Source organism: Wasmannia auropunctata, unplaced genomic scaffold (genome assembly GCF_000956235.1).
Source record: "Wasmannia auropunctata unplaced genomic scaffold, wasmannia.A_1.0 LD336101.1, whole genome shotgun sequence".
NCBI lineage: Eukaryota > Metazoa > Arthropoda > Insecta > Hymenoptera > Formicidae > Wasmannia > Wasmannia auropunctata.
In genome coordinates this window covers 3,343,706-3,369,527 of record NW_012026789.1, presented here as the reverse complement: position 1 = coordinate 3,369,527, position 25,822 = coordinate 3,343,706, and the positions used below count along the sequence as shown (strand labels likewise).

Here is a 25,822-nt window from a genome sequence, read left to right as displayed (position 1 = left end):
AAACGATTTATGCATTTTAAAAGACTTTTGCTTTGAACGTAATCTTTTACGGGAGCTGATATAGTAATTGAAACGTAAAATTAAAAAGTTAAAACTGACGCTTGTTAATTTAGTATGACGAAGGGTTGATAAAGTAATCACTAACCGTGGAATGCGAGTAAGCGGTATATCTTGAAGTGCAACACTAGCCGAGGGGGGAAGGGGGAGGGGAACCGGTTTTATCAATTTACATCGTTCGGTAAAAGTAAACCGCGCATACCCGCGCACAAAATGCATAGGATATTCTCTAATCGTCTCGTTAAGCGCATTAGCAATTTCTCTCCGTGGCATCCCAATCACGCTAAAGAGTCTCATTTTAAGCCGCGATCTTTTTCGCGCGCGCTTAAATCTTCCGGTCGTGAATTAATATGCGATCGCGTTGAGAAAGGCTCGACTGTTATATATATATATACAGGGTGTTCCCGAAATTGGCGAATCAAAATATCATAGCGAGAAAGTCTTCGAAAAATTAAGAAAGTTATTTGTAAATTTTTATTTTAAGCGGTAGTTTTTGAGATATAAGAGTTTAAATGTAGCCAATTATGGATTAGTACACGCGTGAAGTGCGCGACTACTAACACTATCGATGCGCTCACGAATATATTTCCGTTTAACCGTAATTTATGATTGTCTAAATTTAAACTCTTTTATCTCAAAAACTACTGCTTAAAATAAAAATTTATAAGTAACTTATTTATTTAATTTTTCGAAGACTTTTTTGCTATGATATTTTGATTCGCGAATTTCGGGAACACCCTGTATAAAGCGCAGTTTTATCTCGTGTTACGTTGATAAAGAAAATTACGAATTAAATATTATGCACGTAATGCTTTCGTGACGTTAATATAAGTCATTCACCGTAAAGACGTAAAGCACGCACTAACGCAGAGTATGCAAATTATGCTTATCCGAGATGATTATAACGCGCATAAATTGTAATACGATAAAGAAGAGAGCATCAAAAAATTATAAATTATTTAATTTTGTAAATAAAACGTTGAAGAAGCTTAAGAGAAAAGCCGATTTATACGTCTGAACATTCTGGTAATATGTATAGGAAATCGATGTGCCGATACCGTTTATGTTTTTTTCTTTTTTTTTTTTTCTCTACATTTGTGGTCGACAACGAGACATTGACGTTGAGAGAGAGAAAGAAGAAGAGAGAGAGAGAGAAAGAGAGACAAAAAATACGTTGATAAAACTGAGATGAACGACGAATGGTGAACGTACGGTACGCCGCGTCGTACCGTTTTGGTGGCATAGTCGTTAGTCCCTCTCTCTCTTGACACGACTCAGTGCCGGCTTAAAGCAGGTATTTAAAACAAGACGTAGTTGAAATAAATAACGTGTGTCGGAGAGAGAAAAAACTCTCGATGATTTTTATATAAATTGAGACATAAATCTACGAAAAATCTGTTATTAAAAAGAAACGCAACGCAAATGAAATTGTATATAAAAAATTTTTTTTAAATCAATTTTATATATGTATAGGATAAAAGTAATTAGAATAATTTTTATATGCACATAAAATATTATATATATATATATATATATATATATATGCCTGAAAATATTTATTTTATTCCAAATACAGAAATAAATATAGAAATAAATAATAAATATTTTCAGGCATCGAAGAGGGAAAAGAACAAAGTTGGCACAAAGAATGTAGCAAACAGGAATCTCAAAACTTATTGATTATTTAGTATTCAAAAGATATCCATCTCTTTGATAGATACAAATATTTATCAAAGAGGAAAAGAAAGAGTAGAAAATTCTGGAACATTTCCAATTAAAAAAAAAATAATCCTCTTTACAAAATGTAATAAATTATTTGCAAAGAAGCCTTCTTTCTACAAGTAATTTATCTGTCGCCGCGAGTATCTCTCTCGCGAGGTCACCGCTAAATGTTCTCCGTGGAAGACGCCAGCGCGTCTCTCGATCGGTTTATATTATACTTATGTTATAGTGCTTATGTGCTCGTCGAGTGGCGTGGACCGCGTCGATGTGTTGTGCGCTACCAGCGAGTGACTACGGACCTGAGCTGGTCTCACGGCCGAGGGCCTTTCAACTCGGCCCGTATTTCTCGTACAGTCTCTCGCAAGGTGTGGTTCTCGACGCTGTCGACGGAAGTATGCCGCCACGGGATCAACAAGTGCCGCGCGAGATCCAAGTCCGGCGAACGATCGAGCCAGCGCGTCGCTAGTCCTCGTCCAAATTCCTCTCGTCGCGCAGTTCAAAACAGCGACCAGGTGCGCGCTGTTTCCTTTCGCAGCTCCTCTCGCCCGATCGCGAAGAGAGTGCAGGACGATCGGAATTCCGTGCGACCGGAAGGACGCGTCCGCGGTAGCGTCGCAGGACTGTAGGATCAAGCGGGACGCGATCGATGGACGCCACCGCCGCCGTCTCGACGTGGACCGAGAATTAGTGCGCGCGTGTTATCGGACCGCCGGCACCGGCACACGTGACCCTCCTACGAATTTGTTTGGCGCGCACGTTACAATCGTGGTGAACGTCGTCCGGTGAAGGATCTGCATACGCGATGGAGATGAGGACCGGTGAGTGTTTACGCGGCACAGTATCGCAGACACGCGAGTTTGCACCACAGTAGGCACAGAAACATCAGGTTTTGATAGCATGAGCATAATTTCCGTAAAAAGGAAAATTATTAAAATTATCAGATTTTTGCAAGAGAAAATAATACTTTTAATTATAAAACGTAACGTTAGAATATATGGAACTGCCATACTTAATTTTTAAAAACCTGCTGCGAGTGAATAGATATACAAGCGCGAAGAATTTGGTTCTTCCTGGGTAACTGACCGTGCGGAATCGAAGAAAAAAGCAGGTATGTGACCCGGCTGTTTAATAAGTTATGCTCTCGGGATACTACCTTTTCTAAAAGCATACTGGTGTGTTATGGCAACGACTTTTTAGTGCATTTTTCCAAATTGATAAACAATTGCGTCACACGTCGTTTTCATTTTAGTGAGCTTTGAAGTTATCAGTTTTCCTACTTTATTTTTTCGTTACTCTTTATTCTTCAAAATTAAATATCGATCTATAAAGTGACATATTACTATAAGATTTAACGAATAATTTTTCTACTGAAAAATTTGCATCAATTTTAGATTTACTAGTTATATTTTTTAAGGAAATCTTACAATAAAAATTTTTCCCTGCTTTTTAATATGTAGTAAATAAAGAAGTGAAAAAAATAATTTCACCAAACTGATGTCTAGACGATAAAAAAGTCATATCTTGATGATTGAAATGTTAAATATAGTAGATTTAAAATATATATCAGTCTTTTATAAATTTTTATATTCTTATTTAAATATAAAAATCTCTTTAAATTATAATAAAACTGTTTAGTGCCAACTAATAATAGTCAACTATTGTCTACTAGTGTCGAACTAAGACAACATTTTCTCAATTATTATCCATAGCCTTTAAATACATATTAATATAATCGACTGCACTAATTAGTGAAAACGATTGTAACTGTATTTTTAAGCGAAAATATTTTACGCAATAATCTTTCGCCTGAACTGCTTAAGATGTAACGTAAAATTAGAAAGATGATTTGTGTATAAAAATAAACACGAATTTATTTAAACATTTTTGAAATAGCATTACGATTTTGTAGGAGCTTGTGAACTGAAGAACTCATAAAAAATTCAGTTGCTTCCTGCCTGTTTTAGAATTCCAAGAATAAATGTGATGATTCAAATCTCTTTCCCGCTATGTAGAGATTAATTTTCTGATTATAAACGATTTAAAGAATTGTTGTATTGCTTCTCTGTGTTGTCAGTTATAAAACTTGTACTTTAATATGATCAGTTTTCAATTTTTTAATTTTAGATAAATTCGATTTGAAAGAGTCATTTTCTTGAAAAAAATAAATAAGTTATTAGCTGAAATATGTATATTATTCCTAACAATTTTTTAAATAAAAATACATATAAATTAATTAATAAAAATATTAAAATGTCATTCATTGATATTCCGTTTTGAGAAAACATGTGATAGATTTGACATGAATTTTATACAGTCCATTGAAAACGACATTGAAATATATAAATCTGTTATTTTTTTTTTTTTTACGTAAAATGAATCTGGAAGAATTTACTCGTCAGCTTTTCTTTAATCCAAGTCATTGTGAATGGTGGACGGTGGGAGCGCGATCCTTCGCAACGATAAAGCAGAAGATCGAGTGGATCCGTTATAGATCCTAGATCCTTTCGATCGCTTTTAAGGTTGATTTCTCCGACGTCGATTAACTTTAATCATGGGGCAATGGTCTCCCTGTGTCTTTTTCTACGGAGACAGAATCCCGAAAGAGGTACAGAGACGATTGAATTACGGTTAAAGTTAATCGACTTTGGAGAAATCGTCCCATTCTTTTTGAAGATATTTCATTGTACGGGATATTACACTATTTCTTATTCTAGTGCAACCTAGCTCGGATAACTCATGCAATGATTCACCTCTGGGTTTTACCCCGTATTCTTGTAGAATAATTCATCTTTGTTAATTAACTGAATTTCTTAAAAACACGAAGTGACATCAGTAATAGGTTTTTATTTCAGTTTGTCTTAATTATAATTCCAAGTAACTTTAGACCGTTGTGTAGACATGCAAGAAAACGTTATTCCACGACAACCCCTGCATTATTCTCTAATTTTCTTATGTATTTATAACTTTCTGGTGGAAGAAAATGAATTACGTACGTGAAACTTTGTTTTATGTTGCGTTTTGTTTCAAACACACAGTTAATTAAAATTAAACTGTTTATACTATAAGTGGACCTTTCTGGCTATAAACATCTTTTTCCAAAAATATCTTTTTGGAGGCTGCAATGTAGATTTATACATAAATTTGTTTGGAAAAAAATAAGCGATTGTAGAGATATCGTGAGATACGGTGAAAAGAATCGGACACCGAGAGTAATGTATGTCACGTCCATATCCATCTTTAGATGCTGGTTGCTCTCTAGGTCGTCGACTAGACCTGTACGTATAAGACAAAGCGGAACATTCGGAGTAAGATCGATGAGCTGAGGAGAATGCTCATTAAAAGAGGAGGCCGTTAGGAATAATTGCAGCGGCGATGAATGACGTTTCTCCGAATTCTTGCTCCGGCGGTCCCACTTACGTGATCGATAAAATAATTTGCGGTTCGGCGTTACTGACACGAGAGTAATGCTCGACGTGGAAATTCTAGGACAACACGGGACGACGTAACCATGGCGATGCGTTTACCAAACACGAAAGACGGTGGCATGATACTTTGTTTGCCTGATGACATTCGGAGCAGTGGAAACTCGCAAGTTGCACGAATACAATTAAATGTATCTCATTCGAAGAAGTACATGTCATGAATACCTTAGTTGCACGACGGCGCGATACACATCCAACTTAAAAGAAGACACTGCATTAGGACTGCCACGTTTTATTACGGCTTGCAAATATGAGCGAAACACGCATCAAAGATTTTAATAATCTTTCTAAAAATAAATAAAAAAGAATAGTTAAATTTGAAAATAAGAAATAAAATAAAATAGATAAATAAATAATATATAAAGAAAGCTAAGCATACGTGAGAAATTATCTTCAATACATATGTATGTTGTGTCATCCTAGAATTTTTTGACATCGAGCATTACTCTCGCGTCAGTATGCCGGACTGCAAATTATTATTTCTAAAACATTCTATTTTACGTTAATTTAATTTACTTCGTAATACAACAAATTTTTCAAAAGCTTCTCGTATTACAAAATTAAAAACATAATTCAATTAGGAGGCATTTGAATACCTGCAGGGTGTGTCTGGAGAGACACTCCTTTATTACACATTCACATCAATAATCAGTAATTGTTTCATTTAATTCATCAAGTAATTTTTAATACCTGTCCTATATCAAATTACTACACTTGTTATATAATATTATATATTTGCACGCTAGTCGGTTTCCTGCTCTAAACAACTTAATTATAATCCTCGATGTCGAACTGACAGATTAGTAATAACTTGCTGAGCAAACTGAGCGCACTACTACGCGAAAGTGCACCGTGCGAAAAGATCATGTTACATAATAAAAGAGAGATACGTTACTGAGAAGATTGTATTCTGAATACATTGTCACGTATCGACTACTAACTTTTCCATTGCAAGCGTAAATGTGACGATGCTAAAGGCAAGAAAAATTTTAACGACTAAGGAAGATTGATAACTTTTATCGAAATTACAGAATTTTGTAATGTCATTTCGTAATATCAATACTTCGTTTAAACGCGCAGTCATTATAGCTGACTCCTACTTTATTGATAAATGAACTGTGACTTTTTACTTCAAATACAAGAACTCGCAAATATTTATTACAAACAGTATTTATGTTTAAACAATAAATAAACCAATAAATAATTATTTGTTTTAATTTGAATTTTTTTCAGAATAAGATAAAAAAATTAATTTTTACAAATAAAAGAACTTTAATGAATTTTCTAAACGTTAAGATTGAATTTCAGTGTCTTGTGAGATTAATATATTGACGTCATATCAAATAGGAAGCTAGCAACATAATTAATAACATAAGAAATCCACGCGATGATTTTTTTTGCACACAATAAATTTTGTTTTCAAATCGACATTTGGGGACGTGTATACACACGCGTTGGGAACTTCCTGTGCGCTCACAAAAGACCAGGCAGGAAGAAAATGTAGTCAACCTGCGCTAAATCTGTATGCATGTAAGTTCTGTGTACGTGTCAACGAGCTGTGCGTGCTTGTACGTATATATGTATGCGTATAACGCCGCGGATGAGTCACATATACGCGGCGTTGTAAACCGCAAAACGAAGCCTTGTGCTCGTTCTCTCCCGGTACAATGGAATAATGACAATGCTAGGCACGCACGTGATTATCGCGATCTTTAATTCCTCTCCGATCTGTCATATAAAAACGCGACTTGGTAACTAGATTTTTTTATCCCATATGTAGATATAGTTTTTATCATACACAGATGGTCACGGCTTTTACTATACTAAAAAAACCAATCGTTCTGATTCCCGGTGTACGTGTTAGGTGTACATGTCTCGCAGTGGCGCGGTCGCGGCTATTTGCAAATTGCGGGCTCCGTTTGAGAGAAATAAATTCATCCGCAATATTGATCTTGGACTTCGCCTCAACTCACCCACAATTGCTCCATTGTTAAGATAATTGTGCTCTTTGCAAACGCCTTTCTCAATTATTGATTATTGCGTCCACGTGTCGTTTATTGGTGATGTGAATATGGAAGTGAGAAATAAGTAACAGGAAGCCAGTTTATCTGCAATTCTTGTATACTTGTACTCGCGATCGATTTTTTATTCGTCGAGACTAAAAAGTTTGTTTGAATCAATAATATTGTTGCATAAAGGTATAGAAAGAATAAATTTTTATTAATTTATATTAATTTTTTATACGTTCGTGTAAATAATAATATATTAATAATAACTACGTAAAAGAGTGAATATTATTTTCGCTATGAATAATATCTATGTATTATGTAAATATAGCTTTATACGATGTAGATATACATTAAAGAAGATTTATGCGTGCACGAAAGCTTGTTGCGAAGACAAGCTGTGCAAATTATATTTTAAAATAGTCATCTCTGTTGCTACTATAATAGCCACTGCGTTATTATGTAACTATGTAGCTAGCTGATTAATTGCGATTCTCCAATCTTCGTTAAAAATCTTCATCTTGACTCTTCATCTCAGTTATCACGCATCGCGTTTTAAATCGTCGTTGAAAAGTCGTCGCCAAATTCCTTCATGAATGACCCAAGCTATGACCACCACAATGCCGACAATCATCCATAATTTCTTGCAATAAATTTACACCAACACATATTACGGGCGGTCTAATTCTGATCGGTTAATTCGCAGTGTATGTGTGTATGTGTGTGTGTGTTGTTACCTGCTGTGAAAGTGCAAAACAGTGCGTTTAACAGTTATCGCAAGTGATCGACCTTGCCTCGAATGTGCACATTTTGCAATTATAGGAATTGACGGACGCCTCACGCAAAGAACGCGCGTTTTATTACTGACTAAGGTACCACTTAACTTCCTATAGTAAGATACAATCTTGCAGAAATATGTACAAAAACATTCACGCGGTAGTAACACGCGTTCTCCGCTATTATAATGAAATTTCGCTATTAATGCAAATACGATTTTTAAAGTAGTATACATTAAATTGATTGACTTTTTAATTGTAATTAGATTATATTAAAATTTAAATATCTACTTAATTTTTCAGTCCTAAATTTAATATGCATTCTTGTATATTTAATATACATTCTCTCTAAATTTTCTGGAGTGAATTTTCACTCTTTTGGAGTGAATCTCATTCCAAATGAGTGAAAATACTGCCGCTCGAATGGCCGAGTGGCAGTATTTTCACTTCAGAAAATTTAGAGAGTTCTTTTTCGTTTCTTGTTTTTTTATATAATCTTCGATACATAAAGCTCGTTATTTCAAACGAGCTTATGTATCTTTTCAAATGTCCCGCTGAAAGTGTAATTTAACACAGTAATAACACGGCGAGTTTTAACTGCAAATATGTAACACGAACCTGCAGTGATTTTAATGCAATGTTGCCTCGACTTCGATAAGGAAACGTTGCAGTGGGCACTGCTGCAGTGACTGCGTGGCATTTCAATGGCGAGGGTCAGTCGGCGTTACATAACGGCAGGCATGGGGAATATTTCAGTAGTGGCGGGGCGTTTAGGAATGCGCGAGCTAAGAAACACGTAAAGGAGTTAAATTCCCAAAGGGTGAAAGTCAGTTCTTTCAGGCGTGGGCCGTGCACAAGCGAGCACGCTCGTTTCTTCGAGTCATTCACTCCTCGCGCCTCACTTGGTCGCTCATTAGTGTCTCAATAGCGTCTCTCCTTGTTATCTCGATCCATTCTAATATTTCAGATGATTGAGCAATTAACAATTAACTTGCACTCTTAACGTATCATTAAAAAATTGTCAAACGGTTTATCGCCAATAGGTTCTCCAGTTTATCTGATAAATTAATATCGTTACAATGTGCTACGCATCAGAATTCAAATATTCGAAAAAACGTGGTTTTTTTTTCATTTTTTAAATATCCTTAGATATGAAATAAACGTATCTTTCGTACAATTAAAAAAATCCATTTTAATACTTCAAATGATTGAGCAATTAACAATTAACTTGCATTCTCAACGTATCATTAAAAAATTATTAACGGTTTATCGACAACGAGTTCTCTAATTTATCTGATAAATTTCTTGACATTCATTACAATGCGCTATGTCAGAAGTACTCGAGATATACAGTTTTTTCATTCCTTAATTATCCTCAGACATAAAATAAACGTATCTTTCGTATGATTACTAGAATGGAAAAAGAATTAAATATATCTTTAACTTTTAAGAGAATTATAACTGATTATATCGATAATAATTATTGAAATCTAGATTTATTATCGGAATCACTGCGCCAGCACGTGAATGGATAATCGAAGGAAACGTTAAGGAATATATATCTTATGTAGCTTGGACATTCTTGCGGTTCACGACTCGATTAGTCGCCATAAAATTGTGCGATCATACATCGATGAAACTGGACGATGCGTCATTATCACAATTTCTGCATGATCGTTCAGCAATTACTAATGCAAATGCGGTTGTTGAAATTGAAATTTACACATGAGATTACGTGCAAGCAAGGGAATAAGACGTGCATTATGGATAAGCGACAGCGAATTGCTGCCAGATGCACATTTCTGTTTACGTCATATCGGATAAATTCAACATCGACGTGAACGGAGGACATTAAACACAACGCGTATTGTCTGCATTCGTGTTTAAACAAGTGTGCTGTTGCATTTACACACGTTAGATATTTCCCGATTGTCTTGTTTTTTCTCGTGAGGGAATAACCGTGATATCGCTTTTCCACGATTGTTACAATTAAATATCAAAGTTAATTGCGAATTTGATGCCGAGAGAGCAATTTAAATAATTAAATCCAACAGTATTAAGAGTATTTTATGCATGAATATTATATCGATATAAAGTGCAGTTCCAAACCATAGCTATCTTCTTAATGAATTTTTTAGTTTCAATTTAAAATATCAATTTTTCATCGACAAAAATATTATATATGCACTCTCTAAATCTGAATCAATGGAAAAGTACTGAAAAATCACTGATTGCGTCAGTATCTATAATCTAACTATAATTTCACTCACAATCTATAATTAAAACTATTAATATTAACTATAATTTCACTAATTATCAGTGAAATACTTGGGACTGATGCATTCAATGGATAACCATTGATAATCAGTGACATAGGCACTGATTCAGATTTAAAGGGCATACGAAAAATTCTACGTATTTTAATGCTTACTCTCTGGTTTACGGGGCTTGTTTCGTTACAGAAATGTTCAAGACGTTGCTGTTTTTGGTCATCGGTTTGCTCGTAAAGGTACTGGGATTACCCAGTGGAGCACCGCGAAGCACATGCTTCGATCTGACGCCACGTCATCCCGGCGTCTCCCCGCAATCGTCGTATCCACCGTATCAAGTACTACCCGCAGCAGGACAAGGCAGAGTCCGTTTGATCCTGGGAAGTCCCCAGGGTCTCTCATACCAGGGCTTCATGATCGTCGCTAGGGACATCGACACCGGTGAATACATGGGAGATTTCATAAACTTGCCCGAGTACGCGAAAATCGTGGAATGCAGCGAAGGTGTAAAGGTACTTTTCCCATCATATCATTTTAATCTCCATTCTGTTCTATCCAGCTATATTTTAAATCATGTCGAAGTAAAAGATTCAAATGCCTTTATAAACATCGAAAAGTTAAATGCAAAAATATTTTGATTCGCATTTCAGAATTAATAATATATACTTTATTTTTTCGAGTTTTGAACGAATCTTTTTTTAAGTTCTTTTCAAGAAGAAAATAAATTGTGGCATTAAATTTTTTATTTTTAAATTATTTTCTTTCTAATAGCTCCACCGGATATTTAACTACATTTCACGATATTAATTCTATTATTAATTCTTCCCGGTAATATAATGCATCGGAGCGCTCTATTTTTATGCAACAAACATTTTTATCTTTAATGAAATTTTCAAGGTTTAATCATTTATCGAGACTGTTTCGCAAACGTGAATGATGTGCTGTTTTTTATCGAAAAAAAAACTTTTCCTGTTTCTTGTGTCTAGAATGGCGTGACTCATACAAACAAGACTGACAAGTACAATCTTGAATTCGATTGGGAAGCTCCAGTCGATTACGAAGGTACCATTATCTTCAAGTAAGTATATCGTTATGTAATACTAATGATACTTTAATGATAATCATGTGACTTAACAATGGATTTCTTGGAATAAAGTGAATTTTGGATGACTTCTGTCGCGGAAAAGATTCCCATATACCTTGATAATACGTATAAAAAAAAATTAATTCATTGATGGTTTCATTTAAATATCCTATATTTGAAAAATTAGAATCCATTAAAAATTTGTATACTGTATATCTGTCGCCCAACTTGTGTTCCGTAAAAACAATAATTGTTTCATTTACAGTTTATATAATTAACATATATAATTAATATATATATATATGTATATATATCCTACAAGTATAAATTAAAGTATAAAAATTTCAATTTTTTATTTCTAAATTTGCAGGATATATATATATATATATCTTGCAAATTTAAAAATATACATGCAATAATATAATGATATATTTTATAAGATAAAATTTACAATCTTAAATCGCGAACAATACCAAAGATATCTTTTTCAATTTTTAGTTTTACTTTGAGTGTAATTGATAACTATAGATATAACAGATTATTTGTCAGACTTGAACATATGGCTGCCTCGTCAAGACTGTAAGAGTTTGCTGTTTCCGCGAGCTTGCGAGAAGTTTCTTAAATACCTATATAAAATTTAGAACAAGAAACATTAGAGTCTGGAAACGGCTTAATTGTTGAGTCATGATTCCAGTGTCTGATCTCAACCGTTGCGTGCATACACATGCACCACACACACACACACACACACACACACGCGCGCGCGCGCGCGCGCGCGCGCGGAGGTGGCAGCGTATCACACTTATGAATCACAATTAGGTATTACCGTACGCGCGGATGCGGCTCGTGCTTGAAATTCAACGCGCTCGTGCGGGCATAACGGTGCGAGAAACGCGCGAAACATTCCTTACGAACTTTTCCTCGTAATAATCGATGTGAAGTTACTAATGCATGTTTAATGGTACGCGCAGCTGCGACCCTTCTGTTAAAACTTCGTAACTTATTTCGGGAGTTTTATTTTGTTTCTTTTTTTACGATACCGTTTGGGAATTCCCCTCGTCGCTTTTGTATTCTGATATTTATATTTCGCCACGACCAGTATTAACGTAAAAGCGATAAAGAGGATCTACGTGGAAGTACTTTTAATACGTTTAACGTCATCGCTCGCAGCGAATTTCGATGTGATCTAATAGCCCCGCATGAATAGGGATTCTCGCTATTAATAAACGTCAAGAGTTTTATAATCTTATTGTATAATGTTAGCAACTTCTACGTAAGAGAAACGAGATTAGAAAAGCCGATTAAAAATTTATTTTTTTATGTTATGTATTTCTAATTTCCAAACTCGGAGATTGGCTTTATAATTGTTACGTTTGTTTTTATGCCTCGTTATTTCTGGCCATCCATTTTAATTTTCGTGGAAGACAATCGGAAATTAGAAAAAATGAGTCTCTTACTAACAATAAGATATAATGAATTCTTATTAAGATATATTACAGAGTATCCTATATCGTATTGAGCATTTAGTGCATTTATTATATTCTAGTATGTTGCAAATAAAAGAGAGCGTAGAAAAGTAGACGTAGACGTTTAATCACCATTCCTTGAAAGTTAGATGCTTAGTTTCAGAAAAATAAATTTCTCCCCATTTGCTTTAAATCGCGTGCAATTCTATTAAGTAATTAATTTATTTTTGCCAAAAGTTATAAAAACTCATAAAGTGTTTCACATATATAAATAAGTCATAACATCATACAAATATTATTGATACAAAAACATCTATTACACGTAAAATTTTTAATCTGTAAATATAAGCTTTAGACAAGAGAATTCTTTTCAAAATCTCTGACGTTGAAAAGAAAATATAAATTGAAATTTAACTCTTTCGAGACAATCGTAATTTATAAACATAAAATTATGTGATTTTATGGTTTTTAAAAAATTAATAAAAACGCGTAGCTCTTATATAAAAATAAATGAAAGAGATATATGTACAGTATATATTTTTTGATATGTCACAATATCATTAAGATATTGGCACAATATTGGTTTTGTGCCATAAAACAATTGCCTGAAAACAGTTTTCTGCTATTTTTGTTGAATCTCGTTTTACCGCACACTTGATCGTCGACCTCTGTTTCTTCTGCAGCTCCACCTTCGCTCAGGATTACAGCACGTACTGGGTCGGCGTGGAGTCGCCCAGAGTCACCGTTGACAAGCGGTCCATCAGGGTATCGACCCCACCTACACCCATCACTACCTTCAGGACCACCACGCCGCCCTACTACAGCCGCACCGTCAGTTACGCGGTGAGTATTATATTTCCTGTCGCGCGCGCCGTCACCATTATAAGGTAAATGCGCGTGGTGGTATTACAGCGTGTTAAACGATGTAAGCGGCCCGTAAGTCCCGATAGGTGTGGCTTTGCGAATATTGCTCGTGGGTTGCATGGCAGCCCGACCCAGACGCCAAGTACAGAGGATTCTCGTTAATCACATTCGAAGAACCTACCCAGCTTCGTGTTTATTACATACGGAATATTTCAAAATCTATAATTGAGAATGCTGTTCTCACTATTCTTTTTTTCGCTATCCTATACTTGGTATCGATTATTTTTTCATGAAAATATCGAGATATCAATAATTTTGGTCCAAAAATAAAGGGCTTCTAACAAACTACACTTTTTATAGAGAGAAAATAGAAAATATCAACAATTTTCAATTAATATCAAGTAAATTTTAATTTCAATTTAAAATTATAAAAATAGCTAATATCGGGAAGTATTTTCTGTAAGAAGAAATTGTGTGATATAAAATTTATTGAAGCATCTCTCAAATTGAAATTTGATTTTACTTCGTTATTCGAGATACTCTGCATATAATATCCTCAGAGAAATACTCAAGAGAATGACGAATAGATTGAATTGGATTCCTTTAATAAACGTAATTCTACTCGTATTACGATTTTCGTATATTGTCAGTGGCAGTTAGTATATGTTACATAAGAAATACCTGCTTATTGTTAATCTCATATGAACGAATCTTCTCAAAATTTTCTCGAAAGATAACAACATGCTCTCAATGAATTATATTGTTGCATTATTTACGTTCACACGGATTAAAACGGGTGCCGAGTTAAAATACATTCCAATTTTTATTCGCACGAATAGGTTGTAATGATATCTACTCTAATTAATTGTCAGTTCCAAGTGTATTATATTCGCAAGATAAATAATTATATCCACCGTTAATATTGCATGAGAAATAAAATAGCGCACTCATAAATCTACGTTTTACAGTTTCGCGAAATTCAGATTTAATTAAAATATGCTTATATTCATATATCTACGCTCGATGAACATCACTTATGACATGAAACGGATAATTAATTAACGCACGGCGTGCTGTACAATATAAATCCTATTAAAAGTCACGAATAAAAAGACACATTACATAACCGATTCTACATCGTTCCATTTTCGTTCTCATCATTTTATATGAATAAAAATTTCAAAGGTTTCAATTAATACGACAGAAAGTATTTCTTCTCTTTAATCCCCATTTTTGCGTATCATATACCAAATGCATGTTGACGTGCGCTTTCGTAGAAAGTAAAAAATTTGAGAGGCGAATATAGCGGCGCGTGACGCACGGATGCATGAATTATGCATCTCTATACGTACGTACATGCACGGGCCCTTAACTGTGTACAGCAAACGTATAACACGCGACCGCAGCCAACATTCTGGAATTTATGCTTTATGTACTTTCACCGTTCACTTCCGCGGCCGCTCGCGATTTCGTGTCGCGGATTTTTTACGGCTCGCTATTTGTTTCCCACGGATTTGATCTTTATCGCGGGTTCGAGGATTCCCAAGTGGAACAATCGAGGAAATATCGGACGTCATTGGTAAAATAAAGAGAAAAGCTCTAGGTTTTAGAAAGAGAGACGGAGAGAGAGAGAGAGAGAGAGAGAGAATGCTAGGATACCTTCAGCAACATGTTTAATGCATTTCCCAAATTTTTCTCTAGTGCGAAAATTCCATAAACCCTGCATCGCTTCTGTTTTAATTACAGTTTATTTTTTCATTATATACACAGGTACATATATATCTTTTTTTTTGTTTTCCAATTTCAAAAAATTCTATTTTTTTATTTTATAAAAAATAAAATAATATAAAAATACATGAATATTTTGATAAAAATCAAGTAAATTTAGATATTTATTTTAAGTCTTTTGCATAAAAAATGCTTGGTAATATTGAGAAAAAAATGAATAAAATATTGCAGTATTCATAGAAGGTGCGACCAGTGCAGGGTTAATCCTCAATGTATGAAATAGGAATTTATAAAATACGTGAGAGAAATCTGAGAGAAACTTGGGAGAAATCTTACCAGCCCATGCAATATAATCTTTAAAAAACATAGAAACATCAAATTTGAATTTAAATCGAATGTAATTATTATCAATCTCTTCTTCATATATCCTGCATTTTTTTAAATAAATTTTATTCTTGTTAATTAGAAATCACTTAGGATATCTCGTAACTAGCATTCATATATTACATAAACTTTTCCCATTATATATCGTAATATGTAGAATGTATTTTCAGACCTTGCAATTTACAGAGACCTTTGAAAATGAGATGATCAGACGGAAGAACGATATCGATCGCACTTCTCCAGCAATTTCTATAAATTGTCAGGCTTCCCGGCACAAAACTTCGCGACCTCGGGAATCTCTCGATCGCTGCTGCGAAAACACTCTTTCCGACGAAAATGAATTGAGAATACTTTCCCGTTGAAAATGAATTGCTTTTTGACTTAGTTAAACAATACGTACGACAGGTTCATTGAATAATTACATCCTACCGTGTGGACGAGTGGCCTTTCCTTGAAAACGGCGCTCGATCGTTCGCGATAAAAAGCGTAAAAGTACACCAAAGAGCGGTAATGGCGAACGAGGCCGTCGGAGCGTGAACGCACGATTTCGCGGAGCGTATCTAAGTTGAAGGCTGGTCGTCAAACTTCTCTTTCTCCCGCCACAGATTTCCTTTTCGTTCGCACTGAGCTACGCTCCCGCGAATTGTTGCGCACGATTTGCTCCACAAGGTCTCCTTTATTAGGATTTTTTGCTGATTCATACATACTTCAACTTTATTATAGACAATTGCAGTAAATATTTATTCAGATAACATTCATTTAAGTATTAAATATTTATCTATATAATTACTCATTATTTATATAGTCATTTATAAATCGAGATGTTACAATTTGATAAAAATTTATGTAGTATTTGAAATATTTAAGACATTTAATTTGAGATATTTCTTAAATATCTAATATTTTAGATTCAGAGATAAATACGGAAATCTTAATTTTATTTTATATATTTGAAATATTTAAGACATTTAATTTGAGATATTTCTTAAATATCTAATATTTTAGATTCAGAGATAAATACGGGAATCTTAATTTTATTTTATATCAGAATTTTATATATAAATACTTTTTTAATTTTAAATAATATAAAAATTTCTCATTTATTTTGATAAAACATGACATATGCAGAATATATTAATTACATAACGATAATTATTACACAATAATTATCCTATTTATCAGCGGATAATTATTCGATTGTTGTTCGGCAATATCCTATTTGAAATTCGTTGCAAAATGTAATATAGTTTCTAATAATTATTTTTATTATATGCACTTTTATTTATTTAGATTTACAAAGATTAATGTCGTTACACGCATTGTGAGGATACTCGCGAATTAATCTTGTTAAATTATATCAGATCTCTTAATTATACTTTTATATTTATGCTAGATTATATTTATATTTAACTGGATATCTTTGTGTGCTGGATAACCATTGCATTATGCAGTGAATATATGTCTTCTCGATCTTACGACAAGGGTAAACCTACGCGCAACCGGTTAATATACGTTGTCATCCAACCGTGGACATCCTTGCGTCACAGGCAAGTGTGCTAATGCAGCGATAACTATTTTAATTCCTTACCATGCAATATCGTCACGTTGTGCCTGATAACACAAAGCTCAATATTTGTCTCTTACGAAAAGTTACATAAAAAAGTTACACGTTGTTTATAATTAGAGTAATATTATTTTTAATTTTTGAAAAAGCAATTGGACGGCTTCGTCAAATATTTTTTACTATATGTAAATCACTTTGCATTCATAATAAAATTTATTCTTTCTCTTTAGAATTTTTAATTATTTAAATGAGAATAATAGAAACTTGAATTATTATCATTTATCTTTTTTTTTAAATATTTTGCAGCTCTGTAATTTAATATAATCTATATTTTCTCTCTGGATCTTGTTGTTTATCTTATGCGTTTAACGAGAGACTATTTCAAGACACACTTTAAATAGTAACCTCTTTCCCGCGTGGTGTGTTTAATAATGAGGGAGAATATCTTCTTCCCCGATATATCGAAGTTGAACGCTTTCAAGATGATACGTAAGCAACTCCCGAGCGTCTCTCTCTCTCTCTCTCTCTCTCTCTCTCTCTCTCTCTCGATGATTGACAAGTATCCGAAACCCCTTTGCTCTGTGCTTCGTTCATTCTCGTCCCTCGTGCCGTCGTGCACGATTTCGAATCAGAAACGACGGAAGAACGTTGCGCAATCTCCGCAATCGCGTCGTTCCGCACGAGATACTATCTCGCGGATGGCATTCCCGCCAGTAAATTCCCCGCGTCATCCCCAGGTGTGTGTTCTCGTTGCAGGCGAAGGATGAGGTGGACCCGTTCTACACGGGCTGCCACACCACCAAGAACTGCTTCGGCGCGCCCGCGGGCTGCGTAAAAACCAAGGACTGCGTCGCCGTGGTGGCCGTGATCGTGCAGGGCGACGAATATCATTTCGAGTTGCAGGCGCGGAAGGATGCCAAATACGTCGCTGTCGGCCTGTCGGACGATAAGAATATGGTAATTGGCGCGGGAGAGACGCCGCGCTCGCTGGAGTATCCTCCCGCGCGCAGCTTCTTTCTCAAACTCTCGTGCGATTTAAGCGGAAACTTGCATAATCTCCGCGAAAGTATTTTATATTAAGTGTGTGAAGTTACTTCTCGCTGCCGTTTTTCCACCGCGGGCTTCTCGAGATTTCTATTATCTTGCTGCAATATTTGTCTACGCCTCTCAGTACCTTTTCTTCGATGTAATTGCTTTTGAGAAAAAAAACTTAGATTTGTGGATTTCGAGAACTATTATATCTTTCCCTTTGAGAGATATTAATTGCAATAATCATTAAATATACATCGTCAGCGCGCAGTAAGTGTACATCCTGAATAATTAAATAATTTTAACGTCTGACTCGTATTTCGATTTTTAATTAATTAACGCACGTTTGAATGGTTACGCAGAACGCAATTGAATTTCTTTGTCTGGCTAGTTTGTTTAACGTCAAACGTGTAATATTATTTACTTGGCAATTAACGGTGTCATCATCGACTAGAAATTAATGCGACGTGTATTTGCAATTAATTACGCGCGCAATTTACGAGACCAACATATAAGCAGTAATGGTTAAGGTTTATAATACGCGAAATGGGGTGTGCAGGGCGAGGACAGCGTAGTCGAGTGCACGAACGAGAATGGCGAAATTGCGTTACACACGTCTTGGAATTCCGGCAAGCGTAATACGCGCTACAGGATGGTGAGTATCGTTCACTATGGCCCGGCACCGCCCTCCGACTAGATGCACTGTTGTATTAATTAATTCGCCCTGTGCTCTGTCGCGCGCGGGCGCACACAACGAGCCTGGCCCATTAAATCCCAATTATTGTACTAGCCGTAGCCGGCGGTGTCGCTCTCACCTACGATAATGCTGTAAATCTTTAAACCCTACAAATAATTACGCGGCTCATATAAAGGATATTTCTGCCCATATAAAGGGTGTTCGCGCTTTATAAGCTCGCTCATTAACAGTCCGACCTCAAATCTTACCGCATATCCGCTGGAAATGGCATATTAACGAATTAGCGTCTAATTTTATAGAATGTTATCAAAATTTGAATTTAAAGTTTCACCGTGAAATTTAAATGTTAAAAAAATTTGTTGAATTTATTACGTTTAAACGTTAAAATTTACGTCGTCATTTAAATATATATTCAATTTTGTTGCCAGAGCAAAAGCGATTGTAAATTAATTGAAAAGTATCTCTCTGCAAAATATGGAGATTCATTTTAGAATCATCTTATGTGTGTGCATCGTGAATTATTCTGACTTCGTTTTCTATAGATTCGCGTGTAATTGTTAATCTTGCTATATTCGCGATCGTCCACAGTCGGAAGGCGCGGTCGAGCTGGAAAGCGGCGTGATCAGAAATGACATGATATACTGCAAGTTTCGACGGGAGAAGCTCACTAACATTCAGGGACGTACGTATGACCTTGTCAACACTCCGTACCATCTCCTCGTGGCCGCCGGCACAGATCTGAGATGTACGTATAAGCTGAATATGGAATATACAATTTCAACATTATTATACATATATGTGTAAAATCTACTGGGGAAATTGTTACTAATTATTAAATCAGTGAGAGACAGGTTTTATGAATTAACGACCGCGGTAATGTCAGATTTATAACGTAACGATTTGCCGTCGCACTTCTTTAAATAGAAAGAGAGAGAGAGAAAGAGAAGAAACCTTGACGAGACTTCGTAAAGTTCACTTCCCGTGTATTTTCGCCGTGAGCAAAGTGTGTAAGAACTTTACGACTTTCTCGTCGCAGGTTGCGATAACTGCAAATTTGATAGTTTCCTTATGTTTCCGCATGAACGAACAGAAACCTGAATAGAATGCGATTCAGGTAGATCGACTTCTGGAATTCTTGCTGGCGCGACGATTATTAGATTGATTAAAAGTAACGTTACACAACACGCCAGCAAGATACGGGAAGTTGGTCTGTACTCTTATATGCAAAAGATTTACAGATATCACGTTGCTCCATTTTTTTTCAGCAAACGGCGTCGACTTTCACAATCTCATCTATCTTGGGACCAGCACCTCGAAGAGATTATCCGACGTTGGGGAATTCACCGCAGCATCTGACCTACTGATTCGTCTTCACGGCGCGCTTATGCTGGCATCGTGGATCGGCACGGCCTCCATCGGGATGTTACTCGCGAGATATTATAGACAGACCTGGGTCAACTCGCAGTTGTGTGGAAAGGATCACTGGTTCGCTGTAAGTGCGGAATTTTCAGGCAACAGCGCAGCTATTCAACATTTAACATTCTTCTCATATCCTTTTCTTATGCTTTTAAATATTACAGAGCGTTAAATAATATTGCCATTATTATTAATTCAGTTAACTTCTATTTTTTGTCACAATAAACTGCCATTTTTTATTTTATGATAATTTCATAAAAAAAGATTTGTTTTTTAAATTTACATTAAATTTTGAATTTATTCTATGAATGAATTTAATTTAATTTTAATTTATATAATACATTTAATTATTTTAGCATTCGGTCTTAAATAATATCTTGCTATTATTAACAGCTAAAACACTAAAAATTAGAAATCTCGGATTAATTTGTTTTTATTAGAGAGAAAAAAAGCTATTTTTATTTATTCACATTCAAAGAAATTAATTAAATTTTAAATAAAATTTTTATACAAAGAAAATAATTTATAAAGATTGCATATTATTATCATTTAAAAAATTTTTATGTTTTTTTCGTTATATGTTATTTATATAATGAATTTTAGAATAATAAAATTAAAATTTAATGCGAAAGTAAACGATTGTTATTTTATTCCTATTATACCACTTTTATTGTAATATTCAGTACCATTAACTTTATATTACTCGAATACCTTAGCATCGTTAACGAAATACTAGTACTGCTCAATATTTGAAGTGTATATCATTAACGTTCATATCACGCAAAAGGAAAGCATCTCATGTCATCTTTCTCTCGCGCGTCTTTCTTTCTAATAAAAGCCTATCAATTTTTCCCCAAGTGGCACAGGTTCTTTATGTTGCTCACGTGGTCGATGACTATCGCAGCCTTCGTGTTAATATTCGTGGAATTGGGCACATGGAGTTCCGAGACGATACACGCTTCGGTCGGCGTGGCGACTACGATTCTATGCTTTATCCAGCCATTCATGGCAGCTATGAGACCACATCCTGGCGCACCGCGAAGGGTCCTTTTCAATTGGGCTCATTGGTTCGTCGGCAATGTGGCAAAAATATGTGCTTGTAAGTTTGTAAATAAAAGAGTAAATAAGTTTTTATCTTCAATATTATTTTTCGATGTATCATACATTTTCCTTTTACCTCATTATTTGAAGACTTTCTTTATAATTTTGTACTTTTCATACTCTTATAGTGTCTTTACAGCGAAAAAATTATTGCAGTAATGAATAGATGTGGAAACTTTTGTTCACTTTAATCTCATATTATTTGGTATGATAATAAAAGATAATATAATACTGAATATAAATTTTTTTCACGAAAACATACACAGGACAATTTAATATTTTAGTATTAACTTTTTATAAACATTTTTTTTAGTGGTCGCGCTTTTCTTCGCGGTACGACTGAACAAGGCTAAACTGCCGGATTGGGTCGACTGGATCCTCACAACATTCGTGGTCTTCCATGTTCTAATTCATCTCATTCTCACAGTAAGGATTTTTTATTTGTCAAATTCAAGAAAAAATTCTGAAAATCTCGAAAAGTCTTCGAGAGGAAATCACGGAAAAATCTAATCGAGCAATTTATTAATGCAATAACCACAATTTTGACATTGAATCTAAATTAATAAATATCAAACTCTTTTAGATTATTGCATTTTCACAGAAAATGGAAATGGCATATAGAAATAGGATTTTACGCAATCTCTTAGGAAAGAACATGTAATCTGGAATTTGTGTCAATGTCGAATAACAATCACCTTACTCGAGACTTAATTCCGATTGTGGTATTTGTGACACTTTTGCTTCTATTGCAGTTCCTTGGATGTGCCTCTGACAGACAAGCTAGTCAGAGAGTGAATTCATTCCCGATGAAAGACATGCATTCTCGTGGATCAATGGTGCATCCAGATGCGAGACGAGACGCTCCCGTAAGATTTTCTAAAATAAGAGTGACGTAATCGAGCCGTCTTTCTAACATGTGTCGATCCGCCGTGAGACGTTAATAAAATTGACAATTGATAGAAAGGAAAGAAAAATGATATTGTTAATGTGTCATATTTAAAAAATTATTTAATGCATTTCTCGTAAATACTATAAAGTCTAACAATAATAATGGCAAAATTTTTATTTTTCTACAACATAATGAAAAGCACATTTCACGATGAAAGATGTTTTATAATTGCATAAAAATGAGACAAATATATACATTTCTATAAATAAAATTACTCGTAAAATTTTTAAAAATTTAATTTGAATTGTGATTGAAGCAAAATTAATAAGAAAAATTCAAAAGATATTTGTAGTTGAATAAATATATATTATTTCTTACAAATTTGCAATAAATTATACAAATCAATCAGCAATTCACGATGCTACATTGACACTGAGAAACGGTATCGCGTCGAAAAATAATCCATTGCACAAACAAATATCAGTGCGCAAACAAAGTTCTCATTTTGAATATTTTCCCCGACAGCACTCCGGTATGCGGAAGTTCATTTTCGGTGTGTACTTTGTGGTTATCGTCGCGTTCGCCGCAGTCCTCATAGTGATCACCGTGTTGGCACCCATCGAGGAAACGTGGGCCACCTTCACCAACACTATTTCGAATTACTAAGGCCGCTAATCAACGCCATGGAAATATTCGTCACCGCCGCGATACTCGCCCGGATTTCGACCGGATGAGGCCGATGTCGCGGCCGTTGTCGCAGTGACGATATACTCCCGGTGCGACTTTCTATATGCAAATTAACACGACGACGTAAAATCCTATTCGTGTAAAGATGCAAATCGCGCCCACGACAATGTGCGAAGACGAAGATATCGCTGACGATTGTTTTTATAGCGTTTTTTTAGGTTTCTCTGCTAGAATCGTCAATCTTCATTTTGATTACGCATCGATAATATAATATCGTAATCAAAGTACGTTTCTGTATATATAACATTCTTACTTTACTTGGAAGACATAAGCTTAATACTTACATTATTCATTACTGCTTCATTATTAAATGAATATTTTACGAATTATTAAACGAAGTTTTTCTATCTTACCGTTAATATCCTGGGAAAGATATTAACTTTTTTTGTGTAGAAAACTGCGACTAGTCTAAATTACATCATGATTAAAGCGAAAATTATATTTTTTTAGGCTCTTATCGTATAAACGTTATTTTTAGACGTTATCAATTATCCAATATTCCATATATTTCTACATAATAATGCTAATTGTATATCACATCGCCTTTACCGATAGCATAATTGATATTACTATTATACGTAGGGGAGGACGGGGCTATTCAGAACCTGGGGCAACTTCGGAACCCTCGCTATATCTTGACTACTGCATTACCGAATGTAAGCGTCATATAATCATAAATGTCAGGCTAAAAAGGCGCAACCTATAGGTAAAATTCAATTTGACATTCGATAATGCAGTATTCGAGATATAGCGAGGGTTCCGAGTTGCGCTGAGTTCCGAATAGCCCCGTCCTTCCCTACTAAATGCGTAATTGACATCATACTCTTACGATGAACACATCGAAACCTGTTAAATGCCTGTATACTAATTATTGCGATATTATCCGTAATTACGACGACGATAATAATATAATCGGAAAAATTTGTATAAATTATTTGCGATATTTTGTAGTAATTTTTGCATTTACTAGAAACACGACTTGCCTACATAAAATAATGTAATTTTCATTAACTCGCGTAGTATACATAATAAACATAAAAATATTAAAAATGTATTTCACAAAAACATTATAAATTCATCGCAAATTACGCAAATAGTTATACCAATATATATTAAGAAAGAAACTATTTTTGAAAGTTCAGAAGATAAAAATATTATATAGTACGTTTATATTTATATTTTATATTTATATTACAGTTAGATTAATATTAATCAAATAAGAATGATAATCGTTTTCATTTCTTTTGCGCGAATATTATTTGTTAAAATGCTGCGATCTTCAATTTTTTTCGTTTTTCTTTCTAATAGGACTGATTATTCCGAGAAATCACTTTCATGTTATTTTAATCTAAATGCAAATTAAATCTTTTTTTTTAACAGAAAAATTTTTTATGACAAATCAATGGAAATACACGAGATTTTGTAAACATAAGATTTATATTGTAGATAGAGATTGCAGATAAATCATAAAAAATTGGACGATTTTTTACGTAAATGGTGCATTTCTATTTTTTTACATAATACTTATTTATATAACGTAATTTACAGTATTAGATTTTTTAAGTACTTTTAAATCTTGCAAATTTTTATACCTATTATGTCCGTGACCGATCGCGATCGGCATTGCCAATAGTACATAACATTGTTAGCCTTATTGATTGTTAATAAATATATACATATACGTATATAGACTCTGGATTCAATGGCCATAAGATGGATTACGGTCAAATTTATCATGTTTCAGAAGTAAATTGATAATCTAACAATATACAAGGTGTTCATGAAAAGCGTGTAACTTAATGGAGTTGTAAAGTGCAGTGCAAAATTTGCTCGGCCTATTTTATAATTGCTAGAAAAATTTGCGTCTTATAGTAGCTTATTAGTACAGTTATTAATAAAGCTAAAATTATTTTTAGATATACTAATTACGTTAATCCTTCTTCAATACGTAACAGCGTTTTGTATCGTAAATACATATGTAGCGTATTTTTTAATACATATGTATATGTATTGAATAATACATTATATTGTTATCAAAATCGAACTAGCGCGGAATAAAATAAAGATAACTATGTTTATGTTGAAGAAATAAATGTTTAATAATGAAATTAATATAACGCGCAACAAACTAATAGGACGTCTGCGAACCAAGCAGACCTGAGCCCGTCTCCCTCTTCCTTTTCGTTGTTTACTTCAGGGATTTTTATTTGCTACCTCAGAGATGATTGAAGTAAAACTATGAGCTTTCTCGTTATTGATTTTTGGTATACAACGATATGATACCGCACATACCACAGAACCTTTTAGCTGTATCACAAACTGCAATACAATGTTGCAGACAAAAACTTTCCAAGAGAAATAGAAACATTATATAAAATTTTAACAAAATGGTAGCAATATAAACGCTTAAAAAATCGTAAAAATATTACAAAATAATTGTAAAACATAATATCGGATCATTCGCCAAGAGCGGCAAAGTGGAAAAATATTGTAAATGCAGATATTCCAACGTTATTCCTACAATATAATGTTGTAGCAGT

The 25,822-nt window shown here is 34.4% G+C and overlaps 1 protein-coding gene across 1 annotated transcript; it reads left to right on the top strand.

The window, feature by feature from the left end:
- The first annotated feature begins 2,084 nt into the window (after positions 1-2,084).
- LOC105459433 (putative ferric-chelate reductase 1 homolog) lies at positions 2,085-25,394 on the top strand. The gene is made up of 12 exons (XM_011705451.1): positions 2,085-2,597; positions 10,506-10,825; positions 11,300-11,391; positions 13,547-13,706; positions 18,160-18,360; positions 18,992-19,087; positions 19,718-19,874; positions 20,395-20,621; positions 21,404-21,644; positions 21,960-22,072; positions 22,399-22,512; positions 23,061-25,394. Exons 1-12 carry the CDS (start codon positions 2,582-2,584, stop codon positions 23,199-23,201), a joined length of 1,878 nt encoding a protein of 625 aa, XP_011703753.1. The 5' UTR covers positions 2,085-2,581; the 3' UTR covers positions 23,202-25,394.
- The last annotated feature ends 428 nt before the right edge of the window (positions 25,395-25,822 follow it).

Excerpts from the sequence above, each read along its gene's own strand:
- LOC105459433 (XM_011705451.1), top strand. Across the intron at positions 11,392-13,546 it reads GAAGGTACCATTATCTTCAA|CTCCACCTTCGCTCAGGATT; the intron begins GTAAGTATATCG and ends TTTCTTCTGCAG. Across the intron at positions 22,513-23,060 it reads ATGCGAGACGAGACGCTCCC|CACTCCGGTATGCGGAAGTT; the intron begins GTAAGATTTTCT and ends TTTCCCCGACAG.